General features: G+C 40.3%; 1 protein-coding gene across 1 annotated transcript; it reads right to left on the reverse strand.

Moving 5' to 3' along the window:
- Positions 1 to 1,259: 1,259 nt before the first annotated feature.
- Positions 1,260 to 16,044, reverse strand: LOC129411375 (ubiquilin-1-like). The gene is made up of 11 exons (XM_055162171.1): positions 15,747 to 16,044; positions 14,874 to 15,019; positions 13,509 to 13,618; positions 11,689 to 11,951; positions 9,802 to 9,984; positions 9,668 to 9,725; positions 7,474 to 7,592; positions 6,210 to 6,293; positions 4,711 to 4,826; positions 3,483 to 3,630; positions 1,260 to 3,407 (listed from the first exon to the last, which is right to left on the reverse strand). Exons 1-11 carry the CDS (start codon positions 16,011 to 16,013, stop codon positions 3,384 to 3,386), a joined length of 1,518 nt encoding a protein of 505 aa, XP_055018146.1. The 5' UTR covers positions 16,014 to 16,044; the 3' UTR covers positions 1,260 to 3,383.
- Between the last annotated feature and the right edge of the window lie 1,058 nt (positions 16,045 to 17,102).

A 17,102-nucleotide genomic window follows, 5' to 3' on the forward strand; every position in this document is an offset into this window, starting at 1 on the left:
TTTTAATTTTGTGCGTCTGTTTTGGGTCATGACGCATCCACGCGCCTCATCCCAAATATTTCTGGAGCTTTAATCCTGCGTCCCCGCGGCTGTCTCGTATCTCTCCCGCGCAGACAGGCCCCTCTCTCCGCTGTCTGGCACCGAACGAGCGCAATGACTCTCGTAATGACAAGTGAACGTGACATGAACGTGTTCAATGACACAGAGGAGACGCAACAGGGCGACGTGCGGGAAATGACGCACTGCTGCCCTCTGCTGGTACAACAGGCTCTGTGCTGGTCTTCGTGTACAGCAGGGTTTCCAAAAGACTGAGTGGGTCACAAGAGATTTTTTGGGGGGTTGTGTGGACTCTCCTCCTGTACCCGGACTGGAACGTTCTACAAAAACGCAGACAGGCCCACCTATCTCATTAGAAAGTCTCGGTCTTGTCTCAGTCTTGACCTTAAAAAGTGTCCCTCTTGTCTCAGTCTTGTCTCGGTCTCAGCCTTTAAAAGTCTTGGTCTGTCTTGTCTTGGTCTTGGTCTTTTAAAAAAGTCTTGGTCTTTGTCTCAGTCTTGGTCTTGTCTCAGTCTTGGTCTTAAAAAGTCTTGGTCTTGTCTCAGTCTTGGACTTAAAAAGTCTTGGTCTTGGTCTCAGCCTTTAAAAGTCTTGGTCTTGTCTCAGTCTTGTTTCGGTCTCAGCCTTTAAAAGTCTTGTCTTGTCTTGGTCTTAGCCTTTTAAACATTAGAAATGTTGAAATGTTTTGTATAATTTCGAATCATTTGTAATTATTTTGTTGACTATTTTGTTCCAATATTTCTGGTTCAATTGAATGTTGAAAAGAAAAAGAAATGAGCTACATTTAATGTCCAAATAGTCGACTTCTGGATCCTTTCATTACTGGTTCAATTACTGTTTTTCATTGTTTAATTGTTCACAGAGACACAATCACTCAGTCAGTCATAAAATATCCTCATTAATGTTCAATAATGCTCAAATCCACCTTGAAGTTTGGGAAACACTGGTGTAAAGAGCTTGTATTACATCCAGTTCAAAGTATTGCACAGACTTCTATGTCTAATCAGAGAGTAAAATTATAAACCAAAATGTAAAAAGGTACGACATAGTCAAATCTTAAATGTAATGATGTTAACAATGTTTTAGTAAAATGTGTAGTCTAACCTGTCATATGCTCTTTGTTTGGGTAAATCTGTTGCAAACAGCCACACTTCAGATTGGACCCAGTTCTTACACTTATGACACAGACAAGACAAAAGGACTGCACTTTGTTTGGTGTGTTTATTAAAATAATTTGCTCCATCTGTTTGATATGGACATGTGTATTAACATGTGTTATTGGTGCAAATACTGATGTTGCATTGGATTTATTTAGTGCCTTTCCACACACAAACACACAAAGAGCTTTACAGTGTCATTCATTCACTCTGTGGTGGTAATTTTACGACTGTAACCACAACTGCCCTGTGACAGACTGACGGAAGTGAGGCTGGTGGAGGTCAGCCCCGCGACACTCACCACATTCATACTAGGTAATGTGGCTAAAGTGTCTTGCCTAAGGACACAACAATACTTTTTGCCACTTGCGCCTCACAATGGGATCTTGTATTCCCAGCGGTCTCCCATCCAAGTCCTAACCAGGCCCAGTCCTGCTGAGATCTGACAGGATCAGGCTTTGACAAGGCAATACACAAATACACAGTGTATTATTATTGATTTTCTTATGTGCTTTATAACTATTGTATTTCTACAGCCAGAGTCTAAAGTATCTTCATACTGCAGCTGAAGTATGAGATTATGAAACTATTTACATCTCTGAATTCATAATAATAATAATAATTTCTTACTTTTGCACTGTACAAGCTCCACTTAACTGCATGCTCTGGTGGAAACTTGGTGTAGTCACAGCTGCCCTGGGACAGACTGTTAAAATATGGCTGTCCGTCTAGAGCAGTCATCATTCACACACCACACACACAAAGGCTTGTACACTTTGCCCACGGGCACAAAGGCAGAATGCACATGGTCGGGAGTGGGACTCCCAACCGTAAGGTAGTGTGTCGCTTCATAAGCTTTGGTTTATATTGCTGTGTTTTATTGCATCAGTGCTTCTACAGATTACACGGACATTAAAGGTGCAATGTTACAAAAAATGACTCTTTTGAGATTTAAGACATGTAAGAATGTTGTTACCTCTTCAAAAACAAACCTGGAGTTGTGTTTTGTTTCATTCACACCTGTTTGAGTAACACTTTGTTATTAGTCTGTCTAGTCCAGGGGGGTCCAAACTTTATTCATCAAGGGCCACATATCCAAAAACTGACGAAGCAGAGGGCCGATCGAGGGCCATAGACTGGTGCTGAATACAGTGAGTAATTGAAATATGTGCATGTTTAACACGTTAGAATGAGCCATCAGTCTTTATTCATGCTGAGACCCTTAAAACCACACAGTAAATATTAAAAATGAGCTTTATCAATGTAGATTTTCAAAAAACTTTCAGTAAAAAGTAATTTTTTACATTGATGCAAGGTAATTTGGGCCAATTCATCTGGAAGCCTGAGGGCCAAGAAAAATTTGTCTGAGGGCCGCATTTGGCCCACAGGCCTGATCTAGTCTCTCCAGAGCTCAAATTGTTCTGCTCCACGTTGTGATGTCATGAAGCAATAGTTAACTTCTACCTTTGTTCATTAGAGATTGGAAATTCCAGGGCTGCAATCATCCAAATGATTCTAGTGAAAGTGTACGCAGTTTAAAAACACAGTGGAGCTCTTCTTGTATTACCACATGACATCACAAGGTGGAACAAGAAGTGTTTTCTGTTTGAGAGAATTCAAATCAAATCAAATTTATGATTTATTAAAGCACATTTAAAACAGTCAAAGTTTACCAAAGTGCTGAACAACATTTACAGTGGAATAAAACACACAATAAGCAAATCAAGCAGAGTTTTAATAATAAATAAATAACAATAATAATAACTTTCTAACTCTTCCTAACTCTGGACAAATGCCAAAAGGTGAAAAGGTGCGTTTTGAGTGAGGATTTAAAGTGCTCCAGTGACTGTGCAGTTCTAATTCAGTCTAAATCTGCAGGTTTGTGTGTTAAACATGTGTGAATGAAACAAAACACAACTCCAGGTGTGTTTATGACGAGGAAACATTATAACAGGTGAGAAAAACAGAGTAATATTGGCCCTTTATTAAGCTACTACAGGTCACTACACCATCAGCCAGCACATGTGATATTATTACTATAATATGAGAGTTTAAGAGTGAAGTCAAAGCTGAATCACCTGTGGAAATGTCAGGGATCTAAAGAGAAGTTCATGTTAATGCAGTTACATGACTTTTCCTCTTGGGGGCGCTCTGCAGTTCTTCAAATACCTATGAGCTCAGTTGGTCCAAATCCTGCAAAACAATATGTAGGAGTTTGCACTAATATTGTTCTTTAATTTCATTTATTCGCTCTCTTTTAGTGTTCACCTTGTGGTCGGAGTTAGCGAGCGCCTGCAGCATCTGTTGGACAAACTGTTGTTGATGCTCTGTTGCCGTGGAAACCGCAGGACCGTTTCTGGGTTTGTTGTTGAAGACGGATTCAGGCTCAAAAGTCGAATTATTTCCAAATCCAGCCCTAAATCAGACAGGAAACAGGAAAGTACAGAAGAAAAATCCGTGTGTCATTCGTTCATTCGTTTTTCACAATAAAACCAAAAATAAGAAATGAAAAACAACAATTTTCTTCATTATTTGTTTCCAAAACCGAAATGAAAAAAACGGATAACGATTTGTTTTTTCAGTTTTCAATTTTGTGTTTAAATGAAAAATGGAAAAAACGGATAACGACCATTTCTCGTTTCTGTGACTTAAACTGAGATGCCGAACTGAACCAGGACTAAACTGGGACTAAACTGGTCTTAGTCCCGGTCTTGGTCCCGGTCTCATTCCTGGTCTCAGTCTCGGTCTTGGTCCCAGTCTCATTTCTGGTCTCGGTCCCGGTCTCGGTCCTGGTCTCATTTCTTGTCTCAGTCCCAGTCCCGGTCTCAGTCCCGGTCCCAGTCTCATTTCTGGTCTCAGTACTGGTCTCGGTCCCCGGTCCCAGTCTTGGTCCCAGTCTCAGTCCCGGTCCCAATCTCATTTCTAGTCCCGGTCCCGGTCTCGGTCCCGGTCTCGGTCCCGATCTCAGTCCCGATCTCAGTCCCAGTCTCATTTCTGGTCTCAGTCCCAGTCTGGTCCCGGTCTGGTCCTGGTCTAGTCCCGGTCTCAGTCCTGGTCCTGGTCTGGTCCTGGGCTCAGTCCTGGTTTAGTCCTGGTTCAGTCTCAGTTTAAGTCACGTAAACAGGAAACGTCCTTTATCATTTTTTTCCATTATTTATTTAAACACAAAATTGAATATTAAAAAAATGAACCATTATCTGTTTTTTAAATTTTTGTTTTGGAGACAAATAAAGAAGACTTTTTTTTTTTCTTTTCTTATTTTTAGTTTTATTTAGAAAAATGAATGAACGACACAGATTCAAATCAATGGTTGTATAAATCTGCTGGGACAGGGGACACATGGCTCAAAACTGGGACTGTCCCGGGTCAATAGGAACATCAGGTCATCCTAATTTATCACCTTAGACACTTTGTATGTTGTGTTCAATGTTGTAATCATGTAAAACTGTCAGTCCTACAGATGAAATCCTCTGTTTAAATACACGTCAGGACTCACACAGGGATGAGGGCTGGAGCCTCAGACGCCAGAGTCTGCAGACCCTGCTGGATCTGAACCAGGGCCTCCACAGCTTTAGGATTCAACATGGCCGACAGCAGCTCAGGACTCTGCATCTGAACAAAACAACATGATAAATGCAGGATTAGCCCACAAACATACTAGCTGTAAAGCAGCACCATTAGGCAAGGCAAGTTATTTGTACAGCACAATTCGTACACAAAGTAATTCAAAGTGTTTTACAGAATAAGAAATACATGAAAATCAGAATACAAACAAATCTAAACATAAATAATCATCATAAAATTAAAAAGAAAGAGAGACATTGAATGAGAGGGAAAAGTGCAGAACGAAAACCTTTCATTCAGATGCAGCTAAACAGAATCGCTTTGAGCCTGGATTTAAACAGAGTCAAAGTAGAGTCTGTCTCACATCTTCAGGAAAACTGTTCCAGGTTTTAGCTGCGTGAACCTGAAACACTGACTCTGACTTTAGTCCTGACTCTGACTCTGACCCTGAAGTCCTCAGAGCGCAGATGGTTCCTATGACACTAACATGTCACAGATGGACTTTGGTGCTCGGCCATGGAGAGACTTTTACACAAGCAGAGCTGCTTTAAAGTCTCTGAGCCACAGGGGGCAGTGCAGAGACCTGAGCCAGGACTTATGTGCTCGTACTTCCTGGTTCAGGTCAGGACCCGAGCTGCAGTGTTCTGGATGTTCTGCAGCGTCTCACAGCTCATTTGGAGAGACCAGTGATCAGTAACAGAATCTAACCTCCTGGAGACAAACACACGGATAAGTCTCTCCAGGTCTGCTTTAGACAGTAACCCTTTGATTTTTGCTATGGTTTTTTTTTTTTAGATTACAAGTGCCTTTCTACATTTCTGATTGTAATTTGTCCCTGTAATGATTTAAATAATTTAAAGCTACAATATGCAACTTTTCTGAGAGATAGTCCAGATCCACCACCACTTGCGTCCTCATAGATGTTATTGGAATGTTCCACAGTATGACATTAAACATATTTATCTTTAAGTAAAATGGCATCACCACTCCATATTGCAGGTCAAGAAAGTTGTTATTCTTGAATTTTTTCTGATAAAAACACCCCAAAATCAATACATTTAATGACATATTGTGGAACATTCCAGGCAGATGAAGTCTTGCCTGTTAAATATTGGCACCAGACCCAAAAATCCCTCTTGGTGTGGGTCTTAATATTGAGTAAACAGCATATTGTTAGCCTCCTAGCAAGTCATTCTTTGAAATATGACAACTAATGTGATTTTTTTGGCAGTAAAGCTCCTTCTGACTGGTTGAGGTTCAGCAAAAAGATCTGGCCAAAGCCTGACTGATGGTATTGTGAATAAAAGTGCAGAGTAACAGCATACTGTATTTGTGGCACACACGTTTTAACAGATCTTATCACACTCGTCCTCGCGTATAACACTGCATACATCTCACAGCGAACAGTCACACAGACGGAGTGGGTCAGACCTGCTGTAGTAACACAGGGAGCTGCTGTCTGAGCTGCTGCTGGAGATGTGGGTTTTCTGACAACAGAGGGTGACTCAACAGCATCTGAAATAAAACGACACGGAAATAAGGTTTGGAATGATAAAACAAGACGTTCTCAGGAAAAGTCGGCCATTCCACCTCTGTCATATTCTTGTGAAATGCAGCATTTTATGATTTGAAAACCTGATATATGCAAATGTTTGTCTGCTGTATCAGATCATTCATGATACTGCTGCACCTTTGCCAAAACAGTTTGTTTCCTTGAGCTCTGAAACCACCTCCTGATCAAGGGTGTAGGTTTACACAGGAACAGTGGGGACATGTCATAACCAATATTTGGGGAAGACAAAATAGTCCCTAATATTTGCCATTTTATTTTAATAAACAAAAATATAATTTTTTCCCCGATATTTTTCCAAACTCTATAGTATAAATTTAACATGTTTTAGTTCACATTTTGTTTATTAGACGTTCTGAGATGTATTCAGTGATGTGACGACAGGGTTACTCCTGCCGCTGTTTCATTGGCTGTAACAGAGTGATGTCATTAGTGGAGCCAGGAGCCTAAACTGGGGAAGCGGCAGGACAGGGCCGCACCTGAAGATGGCGACTTGAGCAGACGTGAGTGAAGACGCTGCACCAAACTTTGAAAAACTTTTCAAAAGGAACTTACTTGGCTTCATCTTCAATTAAACTTGTCTTATAATGAGTCGCCGCGAAAAAAGAGCGACTATCAGCACAAGTGCACCTCCCAAACAAAGCCCTACTCGTGCTCTGTGAACAGCCGGATTCTACTGACAATATCCCATGGAAAAATATTTGGACATCACCTCACAAATATCTCATCACCAACAAGTAAAGAGAAATCTGCTACAAACTTCTACATCTCTGTTCTCCACTAAAGAATCATCTTAGAAGAACAATGGACACAAACTGGACATTCTGCGAAGTGAAAAATGAAACCACCTCTCACTTATTTTGGACCTGCCCAGATTCTGTGTGTTTTTAGAAATAATTCTCAAAGCTGAGACCAAACCTACGCCCTTGTAAGTAGTAAACAATAATACTGAAACCACTTTATGCCACTGACACACACACACACACACACACACACAAAATAACAAAAAATTGCAGAAACCTCCCCAGCACTGCAACAAAAATATGTGCACAAAGTATTGAGCCTCAAACTATAGTGCTCCTGCTTTCATACACTGAATAATAAATCGATATAGTAATTACTGACCTGTGCAGCCAGATCTGGGTTGTGGCTGAGACACTGAAGCAGGTTCTTCACATGAGGCCCAGAGAGAAGAGACTCCATCAGACCAGAGGAGGAGACCTGCTCCAGGAGGGACTGCAGGCCTCCAAGTATAAACACAAAACATATTACAACAACAGAAGTGTGTTTTGGGGTTGACGAGGGATGAACAGTTTGGGAAAAAACATCTAATTGTGATTTTTGGACGAGCATTGTGTTTAGATTAGTGATTTATTTTTTTTAAAGGTCCTGTACTTGACAAAATTGACTCTTTTGAGCTTTAAGCCAATTTATAATGTTGTTACCTCACCAAAAACTTACCTGGAGTTGTGTTTTGTTTCATTCACACATGTTTGAGTAACTCTCCAAGCTCAAAATGCTCTGTTCCACCTTGTGATGTCATGAAGTGGTAGTTTTCAAGTTAACAGCGACATTGCAGTGGACAGTGGAGTGTTTAAAGTCTCGTCTTAAGACCCACTTTTATTCTCTGGCTTTTAACACCGCATGAGTTGTGTGGTCCTCTGTGTCTTTTATTAATTTTTTATATTTTTTTATTTATTTATTTTATTGTTTTTATTTATTTATTTATTTATTTTATTGTTTTTATCTACTTTATTTTTTTAGTACTGCTTTTATGTATTGATTTTATTATTTTTGTTCATTGATTTTATTATTATTATTTTATTTATTGATTCTATTAGTTTCTTCTTAGTTGAAACATAATTCTGCAGATTTTAATTAATTTATTTTTTTTAAGTAAAATGGTTTACATTGCTATGTAAAACACTTTGGAAACCATCTTGTTTATAAAATGTGCTATACAAATAAAGTTGGATTGGATTTTACCTTTTATGGAGTAGAGATCGGCATTTCCAGAGCTGAAATTATGCAAATGATTCTAGTGAAGGTGTATGGAGTTTAAAAACACAGTAGAGCACTTCCTGTATTACCACATGACATCACAACGTGGAACAGAGTGTTTTCTGTTTGAGAGAAGAACTCAGCCTAAATCTGCAGGGTTTGTTTGTTTAACATGCGTGAATGAAACAAAACACAACTCTGTTTTTGACGAGAAAACTGCATTATAACATAGATCAGAAAACAGCGTAATATGGGTCCTTTAATAATAAGATTCTGTTCAAAGTTTACATTTTAAACACGTCCAGAAGAACTGACCAAGAGACTGAAATCTGTCCAATGAGGTTTATTTGGTCGTCCGATAATTTATGTTAGTAGGTTCTTTTTTCAGACCAAGAGTTTATTTTCATACCTGACAGTTTGGACTGCTCACTAGCGGTCGTCCTCAGAGTCACGTGATGTTGCTTTGACGTGTCTCTCAGCTGATTTAAACAGGTTTTGCCGCTGTCTTCCTACCGATAGAGGCAGGACGACAGCGCCACCTCCAGTCCGACTTCCTCAGGACAGTATCCCAGGTGTGTGAGAGTAAAAAAATCCCCCTCGTCTCGGTTTATCGTCCCGTGGGCACGTTTCCATATTTCGACTGCCTCTTTAATCCAGCGACGATGTTTGTTTTCCTCTGTCCCAATGACGTTTGCTTCGTCCCAGTCCATAATGTGATTCTGTCTTTTACAGTGTCAGAAACTGCAGATTTGAGTTGTTCCTGTTCTGCTTTGTGTTTTGTTTCGCCTTCGCTGTTTCCTTCTCACATTCTGTTCTATGTTCCTTTTTTCATGTACTGAAGGCCCTCCCTGTTTCCCCGATGTATGTTTTATTGCGGGACATGCAGGATATTTCGTATATGACGTTACATTTATGCTTCGGTTCTATTTTATCTTTTGGGTGGACGAGTAGTTGTCTGAGTTTTCTGTTCGGTTTCACTCGTGTGCTGATTTTGTGTTTTCTCATTGCCCATTGCCAAAACCTGTATACTGTACTCTGAGGAAGACCGCTGGCGAACAGGCGAAAATGTCAAGTATGAAAACAAACTCTAGGTCTGAAAAAAGAACCTAATAACATAGACTGAAATGTGACCTGACAAATGAATACAAGAATCACATTTCAGAGCATGTTTGTGCTGATCTAAACTACAGGGTTACCAGTTTTTATGCAGAATAAGTCAGGAGATTTTGTTGTTTGTGGAAGAAATTATTCAAAAATTACTGTCTTTGCAATTCATCTTGGACTTCTAGGTTTGCGGTTCTGTTCAAAGTGTATTTACCTGCACTGATATCGGCTTTAGATGTGGTAGTCAGCTTTGAGAGTCCATCTGTGCAGGGCTGAAAGAAAAACAAAGAAAGATAATATTGTTTATTATATCAAATATTAAAAAACAGCAGAGAAGACATAACTTGCCTCGGGGGGCTGGACTCCTCTGTCTGGTTTGGTGAAGCTGGTTTTTGGAGGAAAATTAAAATGTTGTTTGGTGGGTTTTGCCCTCTGCGGTCTCTGTCTCTGTCTGCAGGGTCCAGCCTCAGTCGTCTCTTCACTCTTCAGAATTTTCTTTATCATTTCCGGGTTTCTGACCAATTCAAGCACCTGGAGAGGGCAACAGAAAAATCAGGTGAAATGTGGCGTAAGTGACTCTTTTGGGCAGAGGAGGGACTCGTACTGAAGTTCAATCTCAGAAGTTATCATGCAAACAGAGTACAGTGACCACAAAATTCTATCGTAATAATTAGAGATAGACTCAGATAGACTTGTGATCATCATCATCATAATCCTCATCATCATCATTATGAGTCAAAATACAAACAAAAAAAGAGAGCAGAGAAAAGCAGGAATTAGAGGTATGCATGTTTACATAGCATTAGCTTGTTAGAAGAGATTTAAAAAGTTATTCTCAGATAACATTGTAGAAACTAAACAGCCACTTCACAAGAGGATGTACCAACACAGACGAGAGAGCAACACAGGACCACAGTCTGCTGTACATCTCCAACTAAAAGCCACGGGCCACTCCTTTGACGACAGTGAGGTACAGATCTTAGCCAAAGAGAAGAATTGGTTTGAGAGGGAGTTAAAGAAGCAATTTGGAAGAACAGACATGGAGGACTCAGACATCATCATATCTTTATTTACAACTCCATCCTCAAACCTAAATCAAAACAAACTAAGAAAACACTAGGGATGTGAAAGCTCCATCATGGCCCTGAATGATTCTGCTGATAAGACCCCTCACTTAGTTCAAAACAGAAACTGTAGTCAAGTAGGTGTGTTAGTTTCAGAGTAGTTTCATTGTAGTTAGCTCCTCCCGTCAGGCAGATATAAGGAAGTGTTCACCAGCATTTTGTCCAGAACTGAAGAAGCAGCTTGGATGAGCCACGAAACGTATTTGACCATAATAAACTTTTGTTCAGTTGACAAATTGAATTTCTCCTTTTGCTGTTATTGTTAGATCCTTCCAAAGCTGCATGTTTTTAAGTTTGGTTTTATGGATTCATGAAGCTCTAATTTTACAATATTTGTGACGTCCAAAATCCATCTTTGCAAGTGCTGTGGAGTCTTTCGCAGGCTGCAAGGCGCTTTACTGCAGTTAAGCCACCTAAGAATATGTGTCTTTCCATAAATGTTAAACATAAATTAGAGGTATCATTCAGTAAAAATATTTGTGGTAGGCTTGGTTGTTGTTTGTAATATCTGAGAAAGAGTTTTTGCATCATTCTCCCAAATGGAGGATAATTGGTGCATACTCAAATTAAATGGATCAATCAGTCAATCAAACTTTATTTATAGAGTGCTTTTCATACAAAAAAAAATGCAACACATAGCACTAAATGATCCTACTGCAGCGATATTTTCACTTTTGAGGGCATCGACTATCGACCTTCAAGCTCCAAGAGAGGTCAATATTTTGTTTGGGCCAATCAGCTGAATAAAGAATATGCCTAAAGCCTTATGTGACCACTTTATACTAAGAGGAGAAAACTGCACAAAATGTGACTATACAGCTGTCTTATACAGTTTGTAGTAAACCCATATTATATAATCTGGGAAACATAATCTAGGTTTTCTGTTTGAGAGAAGAACTAATCCTAAATATGCAGCATTTGTGTGATAAATGTGTGAATGAAACAAAACACAACTCCAAGAATGTTTGTGAAAAGGAAACATTATATGGGCCCTTTAACAACAATTCATGGTTTTAATATTTTTGTAAAAGTACAACTGCAATTAGAATGTATTAAAACACTTAATTCTGAAATAAAATAGATAAAAGTAGCCGGTAGAGAGCGTACAGACCTGTGCCATGACCTGTGGGTCGCTGATCTCCTTCTCCAGTTCAGGGCTTGTCTGCAGGAGCTGTTGTGTTTGTGGATTGGACAGGATCAGAGCGTGGACGAGCTCCGGACCGGCTCCAGAGAGGCTGCCCTGGACGAAGGCACTGCCCAGGACACGGTGCATCGTCTCTGGGGAGGAGAGCAGCTGCCTCTCCATCTGAGCCTGGAGCAAAGGGAACAGGCCTGGACCAGTGTGAGAGAGGCCCAGAGAGTCCAGAGCCTCCACTGTGGACAGAGGAAACAGAGGAGACAGGTCAGAACATAGACATAGACTTATACAGTACATATACTGTATTTTTCGGACTATAAGTCGCACTTTTTTTCATGGTTTGGGTGTTTCCTACGACTTATACTCCAGTGTGACTTATATATTAAAATTTTCACAATGAAGCCACGAGACGCTCTAGTCTTGTGTGTCAGTATCTGCTGCTCCTGTTACTCCTGTACCACTGTCACTTCAATCTACTGTGCATGTCTCCTGCAGAAACAGCCTCTGTCCTGCTGCAAGTAGTGAAATATTCATCTGAAAATGATAATCCAGCAGCAAAAAGAAAGTTTGGAGTGAGTGAGAAACTTATGAGGGACTGGGGAAAAGCGGGGATGGAGAACACAACTTCATGGGAACCAGGAGGATGCACCATGAAACTTTTCTGGAAGTCACTGGACGGATGGACAAACCCTGGACTTCAGTGACACCGAAACCATCCTGTCGGGATTCAGAAAGGCCCGAATAATTCTAACTGGAACTGATGCTGAGTCTGACGACAGCGACACAGAAGAGGAAGCGGCGCTCTGTTTACCTCGGGAGGTCGCAGAGTTGCTCAGAAGTGACACAGAGGATGAAGAATTGAATGGATTTAGTGATTTGGAGTGAGACGGAGAGTTTGTTAAACTTGTTCTGTTGTTTATGTTTTTGTTATCTGAAGAACTGTTCATATGTGATGTTAACAGTCTGTTGTTCTCTGTTCTATTGTTTTTACTAGAACTTGCCTTTCAAGATGAAATGTCAGTTCCTGGTGTCTGATTTTATCAAATAAATTTCCCCCAAAAAATGTGACTTATAGTCCGATGCGACATATGTATGTTTTTTTCTTCTTCATTGCGCATTTTTTGGCTGGTGCGACTTATACTCCTGATCGATTTATAGTCCGGATAATACGGTACTAGTATTTCTATAAAAGTCCACGGGTTAGATTAATTTAGAACTGCAGACTGTATAAAAAAGTGGACCAAGTGAGTGTAACGTCACCCACAGCGTCTGGCTCCAGTAAAATGAAGCTCACAGAGGCAGTTATAGAGGCGAATTTGGAGCCAAGTTACAACTGGGAATAGGAATTCATTTACACACTGCAAAAAAGCGTGGCCAAAATTTAAGATATAAACACTTAAATCTATCAGAAAATGACTTTAAAGGAGTGAAATGATCTGTCCATGCAGCAAGATTATTTTACTTGACAAGTTATCTTCAAATAAACAACCTCTAGACGGGAATCTCAAGCATCTCAGAACTTGTAAGTAGATAATAAATCTGAAAACAAGATGAATAACCTGATATAAGTTTTAAAATCTTGGCCATATCAGAGAAATTTGAAGTGCATACAAAATAGCAAAATAAAAACACCAGGATCATGTAGAGCGGGTTAATACGAATATTTTAAGAGCAAAATGATGAGGCTCACAGCAGCAGCTACACAAACAGGGAGACAAGTTTTCAGTATAAAGTGAAGTGGAATTGTTTTGTTTCATTCACACATATTTAGGCTGAACAAAATGAGAGCTCACCCAGAAACAGAGGAGAGGTGGGAGTCTGTGCTTCTCCCTCAGGGTCTAGAAGAGCTGCAGTTGGAGAGGACACGTCTTCATCAGTGGACACAGAGGAAGTCTCAGCATATCTGAACAATGTAGTACAGTTTAAGGTTATGTTTCCAGGTCTTATACATTCTGCTGCACATTGGATTTACCCTCACACATGCTTGTATGAAACATGTATTTTGCAGCATTATCAAATCAAACTGGTAAAAAGGAATTTTATACATGAAACTTATTTAAATAGGTTGAGTTCTAATTTGATGATGTCAGGGCTGGGGTCTGTACATGGATTTTAGCGTGATTAAAGATTTGTACCATTGCCACAGCAAAAGGAGAAATTCAATCTGACAACTGAACAAATGTTTATTTCGAAAACGTTTCACAGCTCATCCAAGCTGCTTCTTCAGGGGTGTTAGTTTCAGAGTAGTTTCAGTGTAGTTAGCTCCTCCCTTCAGGCAGATATAAGGCAATGCCCACCAATTTCTGACCAGAACTGAAGAAGCTGAAGGGAGGAGGTACAGGAGCCTCTGTTCCTGCACCACCAGACTCACTAATGGCTTCATCCACCAGGCTGTTAGGATGCTGAACTCTCTTCCCTCTCTATCCACCAGGCGGCCAGGAAGCTACGAATCTGCGTCTCCACAAAGAACACTTGGACTTTTCCATTTATTTATTATTTATTCATACGTTTGGGAGTGAGAAACACAATTTTGATGTTCCGTATGAAGAACTGACAATAAACTTTTGAATCTGAAACTACATGCAGTGACGCAGGCTTACACATACTTTTTAGCACTAAAAACACCTATGATTAGGGTGACCAGATTTTCAAAATCAAAAACTGGGACACCCCTGGTTTGTGGTGGTTAGTAATAATAAAAATGTGAAACGAGTGCGTAATTAAGGAAAATTCTTCTGCACTTGGCCCATTCATCACTAACATTTGAGTTGGTGTAGTCACATTTTTGTGTGTTTTGGTTATTTTTAAGCAGCTTTTAGGTATTTTACCTAAACAAATACCAATTTATGCCTCTCTTTACTGTTGACAGGGATCAAATTGGTCAAAAATAGGGACACTTGGGACATTTGTTGTATAAAACGGGGACAAATCATTGGCTTTGGATAAATCTGCTGGGACAGGGGACACAGGGCTCAAAACTGGGACTGTCTCGGGGAAAATAGGGGACCCCTTACCTGTAATTAATAAGCTAAATGTGTAATAAATAAGTTTAAAGATTCCTTGCCAGTTCTTGAGATGTGCTGTGTAAAAGTAACCGTGTATTCTTTGAGTCGTCCTTATAAACTAGTCCTTTATTAAATCAGCATGCATCAGCCCACCTCCTCTGGCTCACGGTGAGTTTGACCGCTCCGTCCTTTCCCTGAAGCGACCCGAGGAGCTCCGAGTCTCCGAGGACCCGCCCGGCGTGAATCAGCATCACTCCATCGACCTGGGCTCCTCTGTCCTCTGCAAGACCTGCTTTTAACTAAGACCAAAAATACAACGCAAGAAAAACACGGTTACCACGTCCCTCTTTTGGTTCTCTCTGGTCCTGTGTTGTGCCAATAATTTAGACAATGTCCCACCTTTTCACCAGTGCAAAATTCACTACAAAAAGTGGGATTATAATCTTTTTTTGGCAAATAAATCAACACTTTTGGAGTCTACTGGCAATCAAGCTATTTTTATTGCTGTTCCAGTGTCTGAAAACTGATTACCAAAAAAATGTCCTCATGTTCTACCACACAACAACGTAGCTTATTCCTTTTTTCCCCTACAATCTGAGGTGGATAAATAATTAAATAGTGTGTAGCAAGTGTAGGGTGACCAGATTTTCAAAATAAAAAACTGGAGCATCCTTGGTTTTGGGGTAGTTGGTAATAATAAAATTGTGAAACGAGTGTGTAATTAAGGAACATGTGATTCAATACAGTCACATTTTCTTCGTGTTTTGGTCATTTTTAAGCAGCTTTTCTGTATTTGACCAAAACACGTGGCAATTTACGCCTCTCTTTACGATTGGCAGGGATCAAACTAGTCAAAAATGGGAAAACCTGGGATATTTCTTGCATAAATTTGGGACAAATCACTGGTTTTGGATACATCTGCAGGGACAGGGGACACAGGGCTCCAAACTGGGACTGTCCCGGGGAAAACAGGGACGGTGGTGGTACATTTCAGCATAACAATATTTAAAATCTTGAGTTGCGTACCTGTCTCACGTTGCTGTCTTCTTTCACCGTAATTTCTTGACTCTCCGTGGGACTTTGGAGAATAATCTGGATACTCCGAGACCCATTATTAGATCCAGAGGTGCACGGACTTGGCTGATCTTCCATCGCGGGCTGAGAGCGGAGGAAAGCGGCTGCGCGTTTGGACGGTGACTCGGCACAAAGTTGAAGCGTGGATGCAACTTTGTGCTGAGAAATAGCGACATCTACTGGGCCATTACGCAGCGTTACGCACCGTTGTAAATCCATGTTCAATGTTTGAATGCGACATTTTGAGCACTTTTTACATTCAAAACACAGGCTATGATATTTGTTTTCATGATTTTGAAGCCCATGGGTATGTAACCCTGTTGAATTTCATCTATTAAACATTTTTATGAATTGCTGTATATTAAAATCTGTGCAGAATTTTGGAGCTGTCCAGTTTGACTAAACATAAGATTAGCGCAGGATGTGGTACATTTGATGGTACATTTGACAACATACAAGACAAAAAAGAAAAAAATATAAATATAAATGAAGTTAAGTAAAAAAAATTATAAAACCCTCAAAGTGAAAAAAGGCTTAAGTCTCAGGTTTAAGGCTGCTAAAGAGGGCCAAAGGTAAAAGACTCACAATAGGAATACAGCTGTCTGTTGTATTGAGCTGAGATTAACACTGCCCCCTGTCTGCAGCTTATGGTACAGACCAGGGGTCCTCAAACCGGACCGGTTTTAGGACCGGGGGCTGCGGCAGCACGGAAAGTGTTAGTCCTGGTTTTAGACCTGGTTTTAGACCTGGTTTTAGACCTGGTTTTAGACCTGGTTTTAGACCTGGTTTTAGTCTTGAGTTTAGACCTGGTTTTAGACCTGGTTTTAGTCCTGGGTTTAGTCCTGGGTTTAGTCCTGGGTTTAGACCTGGTTTGAATTCTGGTTTAGAACACTTGCGAGTAAAAGCAACAAAATATTTGAAGTGCCTTTCGTTTAGACGGTGATGGCATTTTTGGGGCTTAAAAACGCAAAAATTTGAAACCACCCTCCAGAGTGGAAAAGCTGAATACGCTCCGCCGTAGCGTTTCCGTCTACACTGACCAAGACGCAAAACTCTGGGCAGATCTGCTCACGTCGCGTACGTGTTTACGTCACATACATCACCACTGAGCGTCACCACCGAGCCGCCTGACATGCATACACAATTGAATTCCACACACTTTTGCTTCACCGTATGCACGCAGATTTCCTCCCAAAAACCCTTGTCTAAACGTGGAATAAAAAGTGAAGATGCGACACCACTTTTGGGTCTTCTGTTCAGACCGTCATCATATAAATGTAGTCTTCATGTGCAAAGTTCATATAAAAC

This window comes from Boleophthalmus pectinirostris, unplaced genomic scaffold (genome assembly GCF_026225935.1).
Source record: "Boleophthalmus pectinirostris isolate CB_2022bp ecotype Guang Dong unplaced genomic scaffold, ASM2622593v1 HiC_scaffold_4, whole genome shotgun sequence".
NCBI classification, from domain to species: Eukaryota; Metazoa; Chordata; class Actinopteri; order Gobiiformes; family Gobiidae; genus Boleophthalmus; species Boleophthalmus pectinirostris.